At 36.3% G+C, this 15,898-nt stretch overlaps 1 protein-coding gene across 1 annotated transcript; it reads left to right on the top strand.

Moving 5' to 3' along the window:
• The first annotated feature begins 10,126 nt into the window (after positions 1-10,126).
• Positions 10,127-13,731, top strand: LOC134653702 (uncharacterized). Its single transcript, XM_063509095.1, has 4 exons — positions 10,127-10,192; positions 12,089-12,244; positions 12,817-12,975; positions 13,564-13,731. Exons 1-4 carry the CDS (start codon positions 10,127-10,129, stop codon positions 13,714-13,716), a joined length of 534 nt encoding a protein of 177 aa, XP_063365165.1. The 3' UTR covers positions 13,717-13,731.
• The last annotated feature ends 2,167 nt before the right edge of the window (positions 13,732-15,898 follow it).

Here is a 15,898-nt window from a genome sequence, read left to right on the forward strand (position 1 = left end):
ATTTCTGTGTAGAATGGTGATGTTTTGCTATAAATCTTTATTTTAATTATTTAATTCATAAGTAATAATGCAATGATAAATATAAATAAGTACGTTAAGTACGTACTGTGTAATGTATTTATGACTCAAGCAGAATTTTCGGTTAAACATTGGCGCGTGTTTTAGAGATGAATGCAATTCATTCATAAAGCGGTCGTGCACTTTTGCAGCTCGCTATACCAGTAAAGTGATAAATATTATAATACATAGCGCGCCGGCCCCGTAGACAACATGCCAATCGCTAGCGCTATTACGTAGCGATCGAAATGCCTGTTACTACTTATCGCACTAATATGGAAGAGTGTTAGAGAGACACATAGCGATTTGATGGTGAAGCGCAAGCGATCGTCACCTTGGCTAGGCCGCCAGAGTAGAAAGGCGACGGTCGCAATCTTCGCAGGGTGACGACGCCAAACATGGCGGAACATCTTTGTTTACCCCGCGCGTCGATTGTTTCCGCAATGCACGGGAATGTGGGCCACGCTGCATTTCGGTAACTCTGACATAACGGCCCAGCACCGTGGCGACACCATTTTAGAACTGACCTAATTAATTTCTTTATTTATTTAACCTTTTAACCTGCGGTGTTACTCCAATTTGTTTCTTTAATCTGATCCTGTGATTCCTGTGTTAATTATAGTTGGCCAATTACCAATTTGTCAGTAAATAGAAACAAATAAACTATACTCATCCTTCTCTTTTGTGTGCTAATACTAGTGTAAGACAAAGATAGTATGATTCTCTCTGTTTATCTTTGAAATGACACAGTCCTGTGACACACTATAGGTATTAACGACAACCGGACCATGGCTTCCGACGGTCCTTCGAGCTTCTGTCTTACCTAATGTAGGTACTATGTAGGTACCTAGATACTAGTCACCCTCATGTTTCAGCCAATTTATACAACATGTGAAATATACTAAGGTATTTCACATCTAAACCTTCCCCTTGAATTACTTTATCTACTGATGAAAACCGCATTAAAATCCGTTGCATAGTTCAAAAGATTGAAGCGTAAGTATAAGACAGGCGAAGCAACTTTTCTACGTATTATACTGAGTAGAAATACTTATTATTTTTCCGCCTAATCGATTTTGTATCCTTTCATATCCTTTAATAAGATCAAATCCTAGGGATCAGAATGGAATTATTTAGACTTCAAGTATACATTATAAAACTGAGAAGTAGGTATTAGGGCTAGTAATAGCTCTAGTTCAGTCTTAGTTTAGCAATTAAAAAACAAGTGCTTGCTAGGTTTCTTTTTCTTATTCACTTATTGTAGGTATTTTTTGACCGAAGCGTAGCGAAGGTCTACGTTTTGACTCGGGCATTTTGCTTTTGTATGTCCGGATGTTCTCCTCTACAGGTCACAATTCTCAACCGATTCTTGTGAAATTTTGTGACCAGATTCTATGAGTAAATAATTTTTTTTTGTCGATCCCGTTTTTGGAAATTTTCAAAAATGGAGGAGTCGTGATACCTCGCGCTTAAACAAATAGTCGTATCGATATCATAAGAGTATTTTCTTTTTGAGACATATTTACATAGTAAATGGCAAAAAATGCAGAAAAATTGTATTGCTGGTTTAGGCGGTATTTAGATATTTAGTTTGTACTCGAGAATGAGTAGCCGAATTTCGTTAGCTTAGCTAAGAACTATCATGGCGCGTTTTGTAAACAATCGCTTTTTTTGTTTGCACACAGAAAGTCTGGGTTCGATCCCCAGTAAGACATAACTTTTTGTAGTTTTTTTTCACTTAATCTACGTATTTTTTTTAATAAATTAAAATCTTTGTATTGTTGATTGATCAAACCGCTGTGTGGCGCTGTCATCGTGCACGGTGCCAATAAGCTATGCTCGCGAGGTCTACAGCTCACAGAGCCACTAGTTTATTTAAGATACAATAAAAGTATTTCCAGACTTTGGTAAACCGGGGTTACTTTTATGGTATCTTACGTTAATCAGTATTTATTCGTGAGTTTGAAAAAAAAAATAAGTATTCAATATTCGACAATCTATACATGCGCGCGTAGTCGAGGAATCCAGGGCTCGGGGTGTCTTTATATGTGGTGAAATTGATAAAAAAAAACTACTCAATGATGCACTCGCAGATATAATGGTGAGCACAAAATCTATTCCTGTTGCATCGCAAGCATATAAGCTTCCTTATAGAACATTATACAATAAGTATAAAGTAAAGGGCCACATAATATATCAAAAACCCGTGCACGGACCAAATTTACTGAAACTGAAAAGCTTGCAATTCGAAAGTCAAGTTCTTACGTTATAATAAGTAAATAATCTAATAAAGCGCTTAAAATTATTAATTTGTAGCATTTGTATATGATCAAAGTAGCCCCTTAAAAAGACATATAACTTAAAAAGTACTAATACGATTTTTATTTTTTTATTTTTACGGCCTTTTTAGCGGGCTTACTTTAGATTGTCAGTGAAAAAAGTACAGTGGTTTCAAAGTAACCCCAAGTTGTTTGTATTTATTTTTGATAAAACTATAAGTCCTCATTATGTTTTATTTGGCAGGCTGAGAGAAGAGATAAAACCGATTATTATATATTGTTTTCATATTTTTACGCATATTAGGATCGTCAAAAAATGATGCCAAACTCAAAAATTGATCATATAGTAACCCCGGTTTACGGTGCGTCATAAAAGAAAGTGTAGTTCCACGATGCGTTCTGCAAGTAAAAGTCAATTTTCCCCGCGGGTGCTCCGCGAACAACGGAATGCATGTGCATGTGCAACAGTGCAATATCGATTGTGTCTCAGCTGTAATAGTTCGTTAAATTATGCGGATATGGATGGGTTTGTTCAGGGATCCTTCATTAATGGGGAAAAACCATTTTTAGGGTTCCGTACCTCAAAAGGAAAAAACGGCACTGTTATAGGATCACTCGTACATTTGTCTGTCTGTCCACCCCCCCCCCCCTTTTTCTTTGAAACTACTGGGTCTAAAATTTTGAAATAAATACACAAAATAGTTCTTTACCTATAGATGACAGGAAAAATCTATTAGAAATGTGTAGTCAAGCGTGAGTCTGACTTAATTACTTCGTTTTTGATTCGAACCCTATGGGTTTTTTAAAGAAATTTCATTCACGATCCACATAAAAAAACATTATAAAAAATTGGGTAATGTACGGAACCTTGGAACGCGAGTCCGACTCGCACTTGACGGGTTTAACAAACTCTTCTGACGAAAATCCTAGCATTTTTTATTTCCTAAGTGATGCACTAATGGTTTGAGAGCATTGAAACTATTTTGTAATTTTTTTGTTTAAGTATCATTATTTGAATTAAGCTATTCCATTCGGTCACTCATGTCCACTGTAACTAATCTAATCACAAAATACAATGAAAGTGATATCAATTTTATGTAAATTAGAGTTAAATTTTGTGTTCGTTTTATTTCAGTAATTTGTAATCATTAAATATACATTAAACTATACTATTAAAATGTACACTGCGCACGACAAATAATGTTATTACTTTTATATTTGACGAGCCAGAATGAAGTTGACAAGCACCAAATCCTTTATTTTGTTTCTTTTCTATTCTATTGAGTGGACCTGGGTAAGTACTAGTGTCATTTAAATCTGTGTTAACGACAAAGAAAAGACTGATAATGTTTTGTTCATATATTTCAGGATTCCATGCAGTAGTCCAAAAGACACGTTATCTCCCTAGTCTGAAATAGGGTCCAGATTTCTCATGAGTAGGATTTTAGAGTAGCATTAAGGATGACTCACGCCAGACCTGGCCGGGGCCGGGCTGGAGCTTCCGGCGCTTCGTTTTCTATGGATATTATCACGTGATCAATGATCAGCCGTCATAGAAAATAACACGTCGGATGCCTCGGCCCGATCTAGCGTGAGTCATCCTATATTGTTGTTCCTTAATAAATAACCATTTCCTGTTTCCATCAGCTCTTAGTTTGGATACCCTAAACATTATATTATGACGGGTATATATAGCTGGTCAACCAAATCTTGTCAGTAAAAAAAGGCGCGAAATTCAAATTTTCTATGGGAAGATATCCCTTCGCGCCTACATTTTTCTTTTGGCCATGGCAGGATAAGCTAAGTGAATCTGCCCCCAGCGAGTTTTGACTTGTAAATTTTTTTCGATGATGTGGCTTTGTAGTGGTAACAAGTATGCAAAATTGTAGCCCCCAAAAGTGTATAGTTTTAAAATAAAAAAAAAAAACGAAATATGATCTTTTTTCAATATTTTTTTTCTAGCCAGCCGATTTTGACGTGCGTCACGTATAATGTGCATATAATAAAGACAATTATATGACATTAATTATAGGATATATTGCCATACAAAAAAGAAAAAAAAATACAATTACTTTAAAAAAAAAAAATTTTTTATTACATTCACGTCAGCGACACCTCCAAATTTTTCACCAAAGCTAGCCTCTTTAATAAGTTACAAAATAAATGCATTTACTTAATTTTATCTGTGGTAGAACAAGGTGTTTTTTAAATTGAAAATACACTATACATTTTCTATACCCGCTCGTCAAAACTACTCGATTTAAAAATTTCTATAAAGATTTTTTAATCTTAAAATCTTTACTTATTTATTCTCTTGCACCTATAGGGTGTGTACTACCTTCCGCAGCGGGGCAATGTGACATACGTTAACGAAAAGTATGCATACAACACCACGTCATTCATAAAGCGGTACGGGAGGAAGAGCCCGTACTACTACAATATCGAATCAGGAATCAAGCATTCTTGGGGAAATAATATCACGGTAATGTCAAGTTTATTTAGTCCAAAGTTATGTGTTGTTATTCATGCGTACAGCACAGAGAGCCTACCGCGAACCACGTTCGACGTGTTGTCTCTCTGTCGCACTTGTAAATTCGTATGTAAGTGTGACACGTCGAACGTGGTTCGCGGTAGGCCCTCAGCTTCAGTAGCATTACCATGACTGCCTTAGCAGTGTCATAGGTAGTGATGGGTAGGACATCAATTTAAAATGAGTTTGTATGAGTACCTCATTTTCTAAAATGAGGTGTTACAATGTCTTACTTCAAATGAGGTGAGGTACTAGCATATTTTCAGCGTCGACTATTCCATTAATTCCAACAGCGACAATTTTTTTTTATGTATATACATATTTATGTATTCATTTACGCACGCGAGCACCTAGCGCCTCGCGCGATCTAGTGACTCTCTTGCGAGTTGTGAGGAAGTGTATGAGTTTTGAGGGTCGCGAGACTCGCGAGTGAATTTGAACGGATAAGAGTTTTTTTGAAATTTGACGTGTGTGAATGAATAGAGGAGTGAAGTAAGACATTTTTGCGGTACGAATTACTGCGACAAATTAACAAAATGAGTGGTACAAATGAGGTGCCTCACGAGTGAGCGACTCAACACTAGTCATAGGTACCCTAAAATGGGGTGAGTAGGCGCAAAACTGAAATTGAAACCTCGATAACATTTTATTTTTGCATATGCAAACTGAATGGTGTATATAATAAGTGTTCCGGACGTTTGTATTTTAGCTTTTATTTTATTTTGGGTAGTTCCATTTCATAACTTTGACGATAAACAGGAAATCCCACCTGACCCCGTAGTCCCTCGTAATTGGGGTGAGATGGATTTTCATAGAAAGGTGATTTTGAAAGATTGTTGGATCGATTTTTTTTATTATGAGTATTACTATAGCTCCATTTTAAATTGTAATGCATTATTGTTACCAGTAGTCTTAAAATTCCATCTCACCCCCCTTTCATCCCTTCTCTCCCCATTAATAACCCAACTCTCCCCGCGAACCCTATTAACCCCATTTTACGGTACTGACATAATCGCTAACGTTTGTGTAACTTACTTTCAGTTATATTATAACAGTAGTATAACCACAGAATAAATAATAGTACTAAGTACAGAAGACTCACTGCCGTATTCGAACTTCAAGATATTCACAAGAGACGACACGTACTAGATCCATTCTAGATACGTTATAGTTTAGATTTCAACTAGTTCTCTTTTGCAGCGCAATTCGGGCAACCAATGTCACTTATAAGAATAAGAATAAGAATAAGAATGATTTATTGCGGTACTGTGTACATTTGTAGATGGTAATCATGGTATACAATTTGTTTCAACAGTTACCCATTTCGGGTATGCAATACTTAATTAACTTATGAACTAGACTCAAATAACATGCAAAGATTTACATAGGTTGGTACCTATGTAAATCTAAGAATATTTTGAACATTAATTGGTATTAATGTTCAAAATATTCTTTCAGACTATAAAATGTTTTATCTAGTAACCAGTTTTTCAACCTTACCCTGAATCGGTTACCTTCAAGTGCCTTAATATCAGCTGGAAGGTGATTAAATACTCGAATAGCTGTTACAAATGTGCTCTTTTTGTATATAGATGTGTTTGTTTTTGGTAGTACAATGTTATATTTATACTGAGTCCTAGCATTGCACTTAGTTGAAGAGTGAGCTGTAAAATAATTAGGCTGTTTTTTTACAAATAAGCTTACTTCTAGAATGTAGATTCCGGCCAGTGTAAGGAAGCGTTTTTCCCGAAAAACTTCTCGAAGTGAGTCTCTAAAATTCATGCGATAAATTATTTTTAGACATCTTTTTTGCAGTATGAATGTTTTATTCACATCCACAGAATTACCCCAGAAAATAACTCCGTAGGTTAATAGAGGATACACGTTTCCATAGTAGGCACTAATTACTATGTTTTCAGAGCAATTCTCTGATAGTATGGATAATGCGTAACAGTTTTTAGATATTTTTTTGTTTATTTGTTCGATGTGAGTCTTCCAATTTAAATGAGAATCAACGTGTACACCTAGAAATTTTATACTGTCTATTTCCTCTATAGTGGTTCCTGATTCCGATATACTTAGAGAGGCAGGAGAGGTCCCATAGTTCCTAAACTGAATAAGCTTGGTCTTATTTAGATTTAATTTGAGATTTAATTGGTTGAGCCAATTTATAATTTTCGTAAGAGCTGCATTTATATCCCTTTGAAAAGTAATATTCGAACGATCACAAGAGAAAAATATGGTGGCGTCGTCGGCAAACAGGACACACTCTTGGTTCGCTATAGTGGGAAAGTCATTTAAATATATAAGGAATAAAAGCGGCCCAAGTACACTTCCTTGCGGTACGCCGACAACTACTTCCTCGTAGCATGACAACAATTGCTCTATAGTTTTATTTTGCTTGTTGTATCTATCCAATTGTAGAGCCTGCTTTCTACCACATAAGTAACTCCGGAGCAATTTTAGGGCATTTCCCCTAATGCCAATATGTTCTAGCTGTTGTAGCATTATGTCATGTACAACACAATCGAACGCTTTTGACATATCAAGCATTAAAGCAACGCAGGCGTTACCAGAATTAATTTGCTCCCATATATTTTTAAATATTGAAAAGATGGCTAATGTTGTTGATTTGCCTTTTTGAAAACCGAACTGTGATTGGTTTAGTATATCATTCTTTAATAGAAACCGTGTCAGACGTTCATGTATGACCTTTTCAAATATCTTACTGAACGTTGGTAATAAAGCTATTGGCCTAAAATTTCCCATTTCAGTTTTTGCGCCCTGCTTATGTAATGGTTTTATAATAGCTTGTTTTAAGTCATCCGGGTAACATCCAGTCTCAAGCGTTAAATTTATTATGTACACGAGAGGTTCAACTATATAATGTATACATGCTTTTACAATTTGTGTTGGTATTTCATCGTATCCTGAACTTTTTTTATTCTTTAAGCTGTTTACAACCTTTTTAATTTCAAGACAATCAACAGGAGTCAAGAAGATACTGTTACAAATCCGTTTGGACGCAGATTTGTAGTTATTTAATTGAGAAGTATCGATCTTATTTAGATTTATGTAGTATTTATTAAAAACATCTAGTATTTCGTTTGAATTTGTATAGGTTGTCCCGTTTTGAACTATCCTGTCAATCGAATCTGGAATAGAATTATATGAACTTGTCGTCTGTTTAATTAACTCTGTCTGTTTAACTTTTACGATAGATCGTGTTAGATATCTATTAGATGTGAATTCGATCTCTAAGTAATATCTTGTGGAAATCGTTCAAGAGTATCTCCAGCAGAATCGCGGAAATGTCAAATTTGACAGGTTAGATCTTAAACATATCGTTATCGTATCTTGGCGATGTCTAAAAGATATCTAATAGATGTCTATTACAAAATCCGAATCGGGCCCTTAATCTCTAACAAAACGCGTCTGTTACGATCAGCACAGATATGGCCGCTAGGTGGCGACAGCGCCACGCGCGGCTTAAGGCTTTCCCCAAAATAGGGGCCGAACGGATGCACTTTTAGCTACCTGTAGCAAAGCGACGAAATCGCGGAGTGAGACACGCCTGGTATACCTGATATTGAATAAGCGAATAATATACAACATATATTGTTGCACCATGCAAACGTTCCTCAAAGCTTCCATAAGACGGCATGTTCTATACCATTCTATCTATCAAGATGCTAACAAGTTTACTATTCCACAGATCCATCTGGTGTTCTTCGAGAGCGTACAACTTAACCAGTACAAGCGGAATTTCTTCGAGATTCACCTAAAGCTGTGTGACATGCTTGAACGTGATCCCTATGTGGGAAAAGCCGTGAACTTAATGCTATCTATTCGTGGAATTTCTTGCCCTATCGAACCGGTAAGAATGTTACCATCACATCAGCACTTAGGCTACTTTCAGAGTGATACACCGATAACTCCAGCGGTTCCACACAGGAATCATGCCATTCATGCCACACATGGCATCAACAACACCACGGGTGTCATCATCCCTAACACAATGTATCGTCACCTGTTGTGGTCGCCGCGCAGCCTCCTTTAACAAATAAATAATATACATACTTTAAATATAAGTTTCTGTGCTCTCAAAAAGCTTGTTTGGGGTAAATAAACTAGAAAGACCAAACAATAATGTTATAACTAGGTAAGTACCTGTTTTGTCAAGTCCATTATTTTTGTTATTTGTTTTTTGTTGTTTTTTCAGGGCATATACAAACTTTATAACCTGACGCTGCCTAATATGCCCAATATATTAGCCATTCAGAAGGGTAAACTAGAAGTCACTATCTTTCAGCTGCCCACAAATGATGTCATCACACGTTTTTACATTACTTTTATCACTAATGAAAATAAATTAGTATAATAATATGTAAAAAAATTTGATAACAGGGGCCATTTTTACTTAAGCACTACATACTTACATATCTACTAGTTTCTTTTCAATGGTATAGTAATAGAATATAATCTCATTTAATCAAGTAGAAAGTCTAGTAAAGAAAGTTTATTTTATTTTCTAATTATTACTCTCTGTTTTATGTACTAATTAAAACATATTGTTTTTGGTAAGATTTGCACGTACTGTAACCTATCTATATTGATTGTAATACCTGTAAATTCACTGAAAGGTAATATTATTTAAGTAATAACGAGTAATTTTCCCCCAGATTCGTTTTTCTATGTACCTCAACTTTTGTCTCTCAACTGTTTTATTATACAGTGTGTGTGTGGCCTACAACACGGGCGAAAAATTAAAACGTAGATTCTACTCCTCAAACTAGACAATGTTTGTTCAGCGACTTTTAAAAATAACTTGTGGTTTGTATTTTAAAACACTTTAAAATTTATTCGAACACGCAATGTATTACGAAATTGATTATGCCTGTACGGTGACAAGACTGACGGGCAATGTCAATTAGACGGAATTTAAAGTACATTGAAAATATTATTTAGTTTGTTTAAAAAAGGGACAATTTTAAGACTACATAATTTCAAAAAGTTGTTGAACAAAAGTTTTATTGTTTGAGGAGTAGAATCTACGTTTTAATTATTCGCCCGTGTTGTAGGCACACTGTATTCATAGAACAGATCTATATCATTTCTACGCGTCCGGTCGACAAATACATGCAATTGCTAGCAAGCCTCATTAAATGATTATTGTATTGTTCATGTGATGTTTTCGCATACACCAATGTTTATCTACATGTTATTCGAAAAAATGAAATTATGTTATATTTGAAGCATCATGAGGCATGCCAACATTGTTTTGCTTGTTATTGTTCTTGCCACATTTTATTCGGAATGGATCTTGGTGAGTTGATATTTATTATATCCCTATATTACTATAACTCCTATCACTACATATCACTTCTCACCTAAGACAAGATTGATTATATCTCCTTAGACAAAATTGTTTTGTTATTCTTGTTCATTTATTTCTAAATAGGTATGGTCATTGTATATGACACTTATAAGATAGGTAGGTATACTATCATAAAAACTAAATATCGGAAGGAAGTCACTAGCGTTGTTGCCTCGTTCGTGGTAGAAAAATCTCTAGGTATGTCTAAGCCAGTACCGACCGTATCGGTCATGTCAACGAGGGACTAATTTCAAAAGTTACGCAATCTTTCGTCCTTTTATTAATGTAAATGATTGATTATATTAAAAAAAAATTTTTGCATCTTTTTTGGCACGTTTGTGGTATTTATACAAGCATTTATTTAACTTGCCCTGTTAGTATGTAGGTATGTTATTTTGTTTACGTCGCCCGTAAATAAGTGGGATTTTCTCCTCGCGTAGCGGGGAGAAAATCCTTTTTCACTTCTCACTTCCTGGCCAAGGCAAGACGTAAAACTTTAGACAAACCATGGGCGGTAATTCGTAAAGCCCCAGATCGCATATTTATTGTGATCACATCTGCGATCTGGAGCATTCACGAATTCACCTCCCTAGGTATGTAATGTATTATAGTGTGGGTCAAATCTTGGAAGTTAAATTTGACCCGCTAAATCGGATGACAATGGAATATTATAATGACATGGAGCTGATTTGATAAAGGAGACAGGAAGTGGCCAGATATCTGTGATAAAGCAACGCAAACGAATTGTGTTTGGGGTTGTTAGAATTATCTCGAATCGAGATTCTCGATGAGTAATAGTTGCCTCTGGAAAGAAAAGTAGGTACAGACAGCGATAAAAACTTGTACCAAATTCTTTTTTTTTCAATAAACTTATTTCTTGTGTACGTTGGTGATATTCTGATATTCGATGACTTTCAACGTCTGTTGTCAAAGAGCTTCCTTGCCAGTACCTACAATAAATTATTACTACTGAAAATCCGCAACATGGCCAGGGGGGTGTCACTCCGTAGTTTAGGTACATTTGGCCGGCGCGCCCATCGGACAGGCGTATGGCAGTGGGCTGCCGCTCGGCGTGCACGATAGTCGTGTCACGTGGCGCTCGCGCAAAATTGAAAATACACAATGGCTTCGAAACTTACTTCCGTGAGAATCAGACATACTATCTCCGGATAAAAAAATGTATGTTTACATAATCAACGTTTGTAATTCCTACATATTTATCTTAAAAATAATAAATCAGTGGGTATAAAGTCTATTTTTTTATTCGGTAAACTAAAATGACATTTCATAGTATGAAATCATGAAATGACACATGATGTTCATACTATGAAATGTAATTTTAGTCTACCGAATATAGACTAGGTATAAAAACTTGTCAAGTGATAACCCCGTGCCGACACTCACAGCTCGGTCACAAAACTGCGGCGCGCAAAGGAGATTCACGGTTCGTGCGCGGTTTTAAGTTATAATTTTGCTTGCAGGCGGCGATATAGGTGTAATTTTATACCTAAATCTGACTTTTGTGAAGGAGTGAATTTTCTGTACGGTAGTACTATAAGTTATTCTGTGACATGGCGAAGCGTAAATAAAATCGTGTCATTAAATCAAATGTTTTGTACCTATTGATTGATTTTAAAATATCTTAGAAATCGCGTGTCCGATGTTAGTTTTTTTGTGTTATCTGACTACTAGAGTCTGTGCGGAAAGAGAAGAGTCGTGAAATGTATGGGGCCCAATACAATCTACGAGTCTTCTCTTTCCGCACAGACTCTACATGTAGAGTGTGTACACAGCGAGTTTCCCAAATGTGTCAGACGTAGGTTCTAATGTTTTTGTTTATTTTAGAGTATTGAAATCATTCCCGAACGCACAGAAGTGACCTACGTCAACGAGAAATACTTGTATAATGTGTCTGCACGCGTCATACGGTACGGCAGAAAAAGTGATTACCTCTACAACCTCGAGGGAGGGATCAAGCATACTTGGGGAAATAATATCACGGTGAGCATTTTTTTCTTAATAGGGTAATTCGCCAGTAAGTGGCCACCGGCCAATAACTGGCCACCCTAAACTAAAAATAAATTATATTCACCTATTAACATAATTTTAGGGTGGCCATGCAGTTACTAACAGGTGGCCAGTTACTGGCGAATTACCCTAATTAACAACAAGACATAATTTTCTTTCTATGTAACCATTTATGGAAAAAAGGAATTATTTTTTTCCTATTAAATATCTAAACATATAACAAACATAACACACATAACAAACACAAGCAGATCTTGTCAGTAGGAAAAGACGGCAAATTTGAAAATGTAGGCGCGAAGGAATATCGTCCCATAGAAAATTTGAATTTCGCGCCTTTTTTTACTGACAAGATTTGCTTGACCAGCTTTATAACTTGAATTATATTTTAAAATGGATTACTAGCTGTTTTTGTAAGATGAATCGAACCAGTGTCTTTAGTTGTTTTTACTTGTTCATCTGATAAGTCATAAGTCATAACATAAATAATAGGTAACCTAAATAGGTTAGGTTACCTACCTATTATGACTAACTGAAATATTTGACAGATTCATTTCGTTTTCTTTGAAGCCCAAAACAACCAATACAAGCGGAGTCTATTGGAGATAAAACTGAAGTATTGCGACCTATTCCAGCGAGATCAATACCTCGGAAAGATGCTTAGTGCGATTTTAGACAAATATGGAGTATCCTGCCCTTTTGCGCCGGTACGTTATTATGATCGATATTTTTTTTTGCCACAGGTTCAAAACTTTTACCTACATAAACCGTTATTATGATAGTATAGGTAATATATATACGTATTCCACAGGCACAAATGGCCATATAGGTATAATGACCATGGCATTTTTACGCAGTACAGGAATTTATTTTATCCTTTTAGAAGAGTAGAGTACTTATAAGAGCCCATCAACGTGCACACTAGCGCCACTGCTAAATAATCGTGATTATTTAAATTTAACGAAATATATTTAAAAAAGGGGGCCGCTACGTACTGTACCTTGTATTAAAGTACCTTTTGAATACATCAAACTAGTTTCTATGTTGCTGGATTCGTCAATCTATGCGTCCAAAGTTAAAACGGCCGTTTTTGTTTTGAGTTTATAGATTGACGAATCCAGCAACATAGAAACTAGTTTGATGTATTCCAAAGGTACTTTAATACAAGATACAGTACGTAGCGGCCCCCTTTTTCTAAATATCTTTTGTTAAAATGAAATAATCACGATTATTTATCAGTGGCGCTAGGGTGTGCTACGTTGATGGTCTCTTAAAACACTTGTCATAACTTTCAGGGAATGTACCGTTTCTTGAACGTCACGCTGCCCGGAGAGAACATTCCCAACTTCATGCCATTCCGGAAGGGCAAGGTCGAGGCCACGTTCAACCAATTGCAGACGCAGGATTTAGTTGCAAGGATTTTTGCCATATTTACCGTTAAATCGTAGGTTTACAGAAAAAAAAACATAGACTTACGTACCTACACCAACAGATACCTACAACAATATTTTTATTATACCTTGCATCTTTGTGACCTTTATATGACCTCCACCGATGAATAGCTGCCAGGCTCCCGCATCTAATATTAAAGTTAGTACAGTAAACATACTAAATAGTTTTCATTGCTCTCAAAATCTTTAACTTTTGCACTAGGTACCGGTCTTACGAGTTCTCTCTATTTTTTTTTTAAGTATTGAATCTGTTTGTGTAAACTGTGTTTTATGTTTCTTTCTTTTTTCTTTTATGTTTCTTTATTTTTGTCTGTTATACTGGGTCAACCAAATCTTGTCAGTAGAAAAAGGCGGCAAATTTGAAAAATCGCGGGTTAGCAACACTACGTTTGAATTATTCAAGAATCGTGTGTCATTTATATCTTATCTGTGGAACTGTTTTGTTTACATTTCATCGTTGTTCGATGTACATTGCTGCTTTTTGTTCGTTTCCTAGAGATACCATACTTTAGTTTGCTTTAAGTACATTGCTACTGACATATCCGGCTTGACAGACTATACCTTCCGTGATTATTTCTCACTCGATGCTCTCATCGGAAGATCAGCGCTGGAAGTCGCCAGCAACATGCTGAGATGGGGCCATTTCGTGACATTTTATTTTCATTATGTTTTTTTTGTGTAATTATGTGTATAGTCTGTGTGTTAACGAATAAAAAAAACTATTCTATTCTATTCATTTCCTGCTTCCCCACAGGTTGTCTGGGAGAGATCGCTTCTTAGCGATAAGACTGCCTGCTGTTACCTAATTAAATGCTAGTTGTTCTGATTAATCCTTTTGCAACTTTATTAATTTACTTTTAGTGCAATGAAGAGATGCTTACATTTTCCGAAGCTATCTCTCACAGCAATATTCGAACTTTAAGATACGTCAAATACAAGATATTGAAACGATATGGATTGGATATGTCAGTGTCAAACAAGTGTCAATAGTGACGTTTCTTCAAACAAACACGTCACTTTTGACACTTGTTTGACACTGACATATCTAGGTGATGTCTAATAGATATCTAGTTCAAAATCGGAATCGGGCCCTCAGTTTGCTCTCAGTGTATACTTCTAATATAGTGGCAACAAACGAAGTAAGCCTTAATTGTTTCTAATACCGACCTACAGAAAGTATGGCTCCCTTTGTGTATATCTCCCACGTGTACATATTCGTAATGTATAATATATCCCTAGGCCACAGAATAAATAATAGTTACTAAGTACAGAAGACTCACTCTCTAACAAAACGCGTCTGTTACGATCAGCACTGATATGACCGCTAGGTGGCGACAGCGCCACGCGCGGCTTATGGCTTTCCCCATAATTGGGGCCGAACGGATGCACTTTTACACACACACACTAGGGCTAGACACGCCTGCCTAGGCCTAGGCCCTAGGCTCCCTAGCTAGGTATGGAGTGAGGTTGTCAAACTTACGTATACTTATGTATATTTACTAACAAGCCTTTGGTAATCCGCGTAGTTGATATTCGGCGGTATGTTTTCTTAAAATCATTATTTATTTTGATACGCTTCTGTTGTTTACAGCCGAGTAAGTACAGTTAAGTGTAAAAATATGTCATGAGTGTAATACAACTCACTCAAAAATACTACCCATAGTTATTAATTCGCTGACTTAAGAGCTATGGCCATTTTTGAGTATGATGAGTGCACGTATATTTTTATTTTACACTTGACTGTACCAGGCGTGTCTCACTCCGCGATTTCGTCGCTTTGCTACAGGTAGCTAAAAGTACATCCGTTCCGGCCCCAATTTTGGGGAAAGCCATAAGCCGCGCGTGGCGCTGTCGCCACCTAGCGGCCATATCTGTGCTGATCGTAACAGATGCGTTTTGTTAGAGAGTGAGTCTTCTGTACTTAGTACTATTATTTATTCTGTGACTGTACCTACATGGATTATCTTTATCTTATAAATCTGGTACTTGACTAGGACTGCTAAAACACAAGCGCTATCTAGCGTTATTACCATGAAGCTCGAAGTCGAACTACCAGGAATAGTTGCAATAACTAAACATAGATGTCACCACGACACTTGTCATTCGGTCGCAACAAAGAAGAGTGTTAACTAGTTGCCGCCGTTGTTTGCTAGATGGCATTTTTAGCAATTTGTGTTTA

This window comes from Cydia amplana, chromosome 13 (genome assembly GCF_948474715.1).
Source record: "Cydia amplana chromosome 13, ilCydAmpl1.1, whole genome shotgun sequence".
Lineage (NCBI taxonomy): Eukaryota > Metazoa > Arthropoda > Insecta > Lepidoptera > Tortricidae > Cydia > Cydia amplana.